The 6726-nt window shown below is 57.6% G+C and overlaps 1 protein-coding gene across 1 annotated transcript in view; it reads left to right on the forward strand.

Annotated features, from left to right (window-relative positions):
* Positions 1-148: 148 nt before the first annotated feature.
* NUP210 (nucleoporin 210kDa) overlaps positions 149-6726 on the forward strand; it is an 80317-nt gene continuing 73739 nt past the window's right edge. Inside the window, 3 exon segments of the mRNA XM_010862529.1 lie at positions 149-2460; positions 4327-4537; positions 4594-4700. Of these exon segments, the coding sequence (XP_010860831.1) occupies positions 2130-2460; positions 4327-4537; positions 4594-4700 (649 nt within the window). The 5' untranslated portion in view covers positions 149-2129.

Genomic DNA, 6726 nt, shown 5'->3' on the forward strand with positions numbered 1-6726 from the left:
GCCTGCGTGTGTGTGTGTGTGTGTGCACACGCGTGTTCTGTCGCGACGGACGCTTTGCGACCCCATGAACTGCAGCCCACCAGGCTCCACTGCCCATGGAATTTCCCAGGCAAGATACTGGAGTTACGCGTAGCCATGACCTTCTCCAGGGGATCGTCCCGACCCAGGGATCAAGCCCAGGTCTCCTGCACGGCAGGCAGATTCTTTACCACTGGCGCCGCTTGGGAAGCTGTACCTGCATGGACACCTTATTACAATCAGCGTCTGTGTGCTGTTACTGTCCACAGTCGGCACCGATTCATTGTAGCCAGCCAAACGTGTGCGACTGTATCATCAGAGGAGGATCATACGGAATAGTTTTGCTGCCCTAAAAATTCTCTGTGCTCAGCCTATTCATCCCTCACTCCCCTTGTCATTGAACAATTTTTTTAAGTTTGGAACAATTTTAGATTTACAGGAAAGTTACAAAGATAATGCAGAGAGTTCCTCTGTACCTTCACCCAGCTTCCCCTACGGTTACCATCCTTCAGGACCAGGATTGTTGAGAAAGGGAAACAGTAGCCCTGGTACTTGAGTTAACTAGAGTCTAGCTGGCTTGGGTTGCGTCAGGGTGTCCACTGAGCTTCCTTTTTTACCCCTGGGTCCCCTGGATCCAAGCTGCGCCCTCCGTCACATTTGTCTCCTTGGTCTCAGATCTGATCTCTGCGTGTTTCCTGTTCTTGTTTCCATGTCAGATTTTTTTTTCAAAGTGAAGTATAGTTGATTTACAATGTGGTGTTAATTTCCTCATCAGTTTTGTGTGTCTCTGTGCACGTGTGGGGAGGTCTGATGCCCTTTGAAATCACTTGGAACAACACAGCTTCTGCAGTTCTGTGGTGTGGGGCGAGGCTGTGCCCAGGACCTGCTCGCTTCTCCCTGTCGGGGCTCAATGTCTGTTGTCTCCGTTGGTCTCTGAAATGCACTCTTCTCAGGGGATGTCCCTTAGTGCGGGGACCACAGATGCATTTCCCTGGGGGCTTAGACGTTCGTCTCCCTCAGCCTGGGGTGAGGTTCATTCTCAGAGGCGCTGCTATATTCTGCTGTGTGCTGGGTGTTCGTGCTGTCTGAGCATCCGTGCTGAGCTTGGAGAGGCTTGCATCGACTTGGAGACGCCTGTTGGGTATATTTCACACCATTGCCTTTTAACAGCAGACTGTACAAGTTTCCTTCTGAGTAACACAGGACACTGAGGCTGCAGGCAGTGAAAGCCCAGGGCAGGGGTGGCAGCCATGCCTCGGGAGTGCCCACTCCCTGCTGGGCACCACGGTGCTGCACGCAGCCCTGGGGACCATGGGTGCCCTTCCCTGGGGCCTCCCCGCCTGGAGCACACGGAGGGCAGCCCTGACTGTGCTCTGAAAAGTGGGGATCAGATTAGAATGTTCACCTGCTCAAGATGGCCCAGGGGCTGGTCATCGTCCTCAGAATAAATCTTAGCTCCTTCCTGTGGCCTCCAATGCCTGCTTGCCCTCTGCACCCCGTGTCCCTGAGCTCAGCACCCCGTCTCCTCTACCTCAGCATCCCCATCTTCCCAACCTCAGCACCTGACCTCAGCATCAATGTCCTGACCTCCCGAGTGGCCGTGCTCACCCGGTACTGCAGCGTCCACTCTGCTCCTCCCCACTCTCCGCATCTCACTCCCCTGGAAACTGCTGCTACACCAGGTCTCAGATGAGAAACCTCACGCTAACCCTGGGTGCCTGCTCATCACGCTGTCCCTTCAGCCGGTTACTCCAAGGCCCCGAGTCTCCGTGGGAAGTCACGGATTCTGCGGATCCGTGCGTCTGAATGTTTACCTGCCCTTCTGCCCACCTTCACGTAACCTTGGCCCTGAGTGTGCTGGGCTGTCGAGCCTGTTGTCTTGGTTCCCGTGGGCAGGCTCTGGGTTTGCAGAGCTTGTTGGGGATGGAGATGACCATCTGGGAAGCTGCCGCGTGCCCGACCCAGCCTAGAGATCAGCGGGTACCTGGCTTGTCCTCCTCCCTGAGGGCTGTAGGCACTTTCTCCACTGATAGTTATTTCCGGTTCCAGGGAATTATCCTCTCAGGACTGTTGACCGTAGGGGTGTTTCCAAGTGTCCCGTCTCCTGTGGGATGAGCTCGGGGCGGGCGGAGCCTGTTCCCAGCAGAGGGGCTTGGCCGCCCAGCTCACCCGAGTCTGAAGCTGGCAGAACCTGGCCCCTCTCTCCTGTGAGTCTGGGGCAGACGGAGGCCGAGGCCCTGGCTTCGGGTTGCAGCCCTGCCTCTCCAGCGGCTCCAGGGAGTGTGCTCTTGTCTTCCTGCTTCAGGTCGTCAACCCGGCCGGAGGTGGCCAGCATCGAGCCTCTGGGCCTGGACGAGCAGCAGTGCTCCCGGAGGGCGGTGGTGCAGGCCCGCCTGTCCCAGCCCGCCCGCCTGACCAGCATCATCTTCGCAGAGGACATCGGTAAGGGCTTCCGGGCCTGGCCCTGGTGGGGATGGGGAGGTGGGAGCACCCTACTGAGACCCCGGGCCGCTGGGGCTGTGGAGCCGTGGTCGGGCACACTTCCTCTTCTCTTGTTGGGTCGCAGGATGCCTGCAGAGTGGGTGGGGGTCACCAAGTGAGCAGCACCCAGCCCGCTCCCTTCCTGCCAGGGACGTGTCCCGCTTCCCTCCTGTGGAGGGGGGCTTCCATTCTAAGTTGTTATTTGTTACTAAAATGACTCTTAATGATTCAAAATGAAGAGATTTGTGCAGCGTTCACTTCCCCATCTTTAATTTACCATATTATGGTCATAAGGGGCTTCCCAGGGCGCGCTGGGAACCTGCCCTCCACTGCCGGAGATGTAACAGTTTGATCCCTGTGTTGGGAAGATCCCCTGGAGAAGGAATTGGCACCCCACTCCAGGATTCTTGCCTGGAGAATCCCATGGACAGAGGGGCCTGGTGGGCTGCAGTCCATGGGGCCGCAAAGAGTGCTCAGAAAGCAGTGAATTTTCCATTGTGCTTCCCCCGCCTAAGATGGCATGAAAAGGTTCCCATTTTGTTGTAGGATTAGTTTTAATGGCTGAGTATCGAGCCTTCCCCGTACTGGATATCCAGACTGTTTTCTGATGTTTGTTTTGTGTTACATAAGAAACTCACGTTACACAAGACAACGATTCTGGGTTCTTTCAGGTGATTTCCTGCCAAGGATGGAGTCCCAGCTTTACAGGGTCACAGCCTATGTAAATATTGTTAAGGCTTTTGATAATGAGGCTGAATGACCTTCTCAGAAAGTTAAGCGTGTACAGGTAGTTTTATATGATACCTGGAGAACAGTCGGAATGACTTTTTATCACAAGTTGTTATGTTTCTGCCCTAGAGGATTCTCCAGGTGATGCCATTCATGTATCTTATTGATGGAGCAAGTAAAAAAGCCTCTGTGGGTGTGCACACACTCTTTTACAGTAGAGCGAGAAGGGCATGGCCACCCACTCCAGTGTTCTTGCCTGGAGGGTCCCACGGACAGGCGAGCCTGGCGGGCCACAGTCCATGGGGTCACAAAGAGTCGGACGCGACTGAAGCGACTTAGCACACATTTGATAGTGTTACGCGGAAACGGTGTACACACTCGCAGATGCACAAGCTCTGGGTGTAGTTCCTGATCTCAGGGCGGGGACAGGCGTTCAGAGCACCATCGTCCTTTTGGGTGCGAACTCGTCATACCAGAGCCCTTGTCGGGGAGCTCAGTGGTCACAGCCTGAGCAAGACTAGGAAGTCTAGGAACTGTTTTGCCACAATGTTAAAAACCCATGTGCTCGCTCATTTATTCTGGGCTGCGCTGGGCCTCGGTCGGCCTTTTTTCCAGATGCGGCGGGCAGTGGCTGCCCTCTAGTCGCTCTGCTCCTGGCCTCTCGGTGCGGTGGCTTCTCTGGTGTGGAGCTCGGGCTCCAGGGCGCGTGAGCTCAGTCGTGGTGGCTCCTGAGCTTAGTGGCCCCGCGGCACGTGGGATCTTCCTGGACCAGGGATCGAACTTGTGTCTCCTGCATTGGCAGGCGGATTCTTGACCACTGAGCCGCCAGGGAAGCCCCTTGCTGCAGCTTTAAATGCTGGTGCCCAGGGTGGAAAAGTACAAGACGGACAATGAATGTGCCCGCAAAGCCCTTACTTCCTGGTCTGGGCTACTCTCAGGCCGAGTGAGCCTCCTAAGGGTGACTTGGTTCTTCCAGCCCTGTTTTTTCGGGGTTGTTGGTCACCCCCAGTCTTTGCCAAAGCCTGAGACCACCCACCCTACGAGGTGCTGGACGGGGTGTGGGCCCCCCACTGCCTGACCACGCACTCCTGCCTGCAGCCACTGGCCAGGTCCTGCGTTGCGACGCCATCGTGGACCTCATCCACGGCATTCAGATCGTCTCCACCACCCGCGAGCTCTACCTGGAGGACGCCCCGCTGGAGCTGAAGATCCAGGCCCTGGACTCAGAAGGTGAGGCCACTGGGCTGTCTGCCCTCCCTTTGCCTGTGGTCGGCTCTCCCCTTGGAGGGGGGCTGCTCTGGCTAGGAGGGTGATCGGCTACAGGTTGGGAGTGCCTCTGAATGGACACCAGGCCCCTGGAGGCAGCAAGGCCACGGCCACGACTCCACAGGGCCTGGAGGTCGGCCCTGCGCCTAGAGGGACCCAGGAGGTGCAGCGTGTCTTTGGGAAGCAACAGCATCGTCTGGGCAGCGGTGGGAGCTGAGAGCGGCTCGCAGGGTCAGCGCTGTGACCCACAGAGGCCTTGAGGGCTGGGCTGGGCTTCCTGGTCCAGACTGCAGATTGTGTGTGTGTGCACACACGCGTGTGTATGTGTGTTTGTGCACGCGTGTGTGTGTGTGTGTGTGCGCACACGCGTGTGTGTGTGTGTTTGTGCACGCGTGTGTGCGTGTGTGTGTGCGCACGCGCGTGTGTGTGCTGTGGGCAGCGCATCTATGCTGCCAGCCCCATGCACCGTCCTTCCGTTTGTAAGAGAGCACTGACTTATTCTGGGCTGGGATTCTTCTCACAATGTCTGTTTTGCTGGGTGGCAGACTGCCCCGGCTCTAGCCCGACCTCTTAGTCAGGGAACAAAGGGAGTATTTGTGGGTGGAGGTTTTGTTGAAGAAAGTAGGTCAGGCTCAAAGACATCTTTTCAACAAAGGAGCTTCTAAAACTTGCAGTCCAAGTCAAGTCTCACCTTGTCTTTGAAATCTCCCCTGATTGCTCTAGCCCCTGCTTTTAGAAACACTTTTCCAGATCGCGGTTTCTCGGGCTCGTGGGGTTGACATTTGGGGCAGATAATCCTTTGTGGTGGGGGCTGCCCAGGACACGGCAGGTGGTCAGCAGCGTCCCTGGTCTCTGCCCTGGATGCCAGGGGCACCCCTGAGCTGTGACAACCAAGGCTCTCTCCCAGCCATTGCCAAATGTCCTTTGGGGTCAGAGTCCTGTTTTGGAGTGTCTCCAAGCCGTCTTTCCTCTCTGCATCATTCACCTGGTGAGCTGCCCACCTTCTCTGAACTGCCCTCTGATTGGCGAGACTGACATAGTGATGCTCACCTCGTTGGTGAGCAGAGGTGAAGGGTCCCGCCCCGCCTGGTGTGCAGTGGGTGCTCAGTCTGCTAGGTATCAGTGGGGTGGGTTCTGCCTCTGGAGTTCTGCCAGGTACTGGGGTACAGCCGGGCTGGGGGAGCATCTCAGGCTGGGGGTCCACATGTAGGTCAGGCCCCACCTGCACCCCAGCAGGCGCTGTTTGTAATCACACGGGGGGCAAAGGGTGAAGGGTCCACAGGTTGGGGAGCAACCCCAGGGAGCTCAGAGGCGGGGCGTGGAGATCACAGGTCAGGAGAGTTTCTTAGAAGCTGTGATGCTTGAGCCTCGAGAGGTGTGGGGTCTGCCAGGCCGGGACCCTGTTTCATCCTTGAGACTGAAACTGGAGAGGCCACATGCCGTCTCCTGCTGAGTTTTTCCTGGGTGCTGGGGTCTGCGCCAGGGTCTGGGGTCTAATTTTTTGGCCTGAGGCGGTCTGCAGGGTGCCTGTCCTGGGTTCATGGTTTTCTAATCTTTCCCAGCAGCTGGTGCCTGGGCAGCGCTGGGCGGCTCTGGTCCCCCAGACGCCCCACCCCCGTCCTGACACCCAGGCTCTGCTCAGAGCACTTCCCATCTGCTTCTGGATCTCTGCTTTCAGAGGCCGAGCCCTTCGGGTCACAGCCCGCACCCCCGCCTCCCCGTGGTATCCTGTCCTGGGGCTCCTGGGGTGGGGTGAGTCCCTCCCCTGTGAGACACCCGGCGCTCCCCGGCCCGGCCTTGGGGTGCGGGCGCCTTTCTCTCTGCCTCTGGACAGGGTCGGGATCACGCCACTCCCTGTTTGGCGCTGGACTTTGGTCCAGCGAATGTTCATTAATGTTTGCATAGCGTTTTCCAGCTGCCCTCCTGAGACCAGGGCGGGGGGGGCCAGCTCCAGAGACGGGGTCCTGGCATTTCTTCGTTCCTGTGAGCACTCGGCACACAGTAGGGCTAATAGACACTTTTGAAACAGACAAGCGCCCAAGCCTGCAAACTCCGGCTGACCGTGTGGGTCCTGCAGCCTGTGCTGCGGGCAGGTGCCCTTGCTCTCTGTCTGCTCTGAGAAGTCGTGCTGAGACCGCTTGCTGTCTCCTGTGGCTTCTTTCCGTCTCCCAGACGTCAGGGCCAGCTCCACGCAGGGCCGTGTGTGCCACCGGGCCCCGGGCTTGGTTTTAC

The sequence above is a fragment of the Bison bison genome, unplaced genomic scaffold, assembly GCF_000754665.1.
Source record: "Bison bison bison isolate TAMUID 2011002044 unplaced genomic scaffold, Bison_UMD1.0 scf7180017864482, whole genome shotgun sequence".
Lineage (NCBI taxonomy): Eukaryota > Metazoa > Chordata > Mammalia > Artiodactyla > Bovidae > Bison > Bison bison.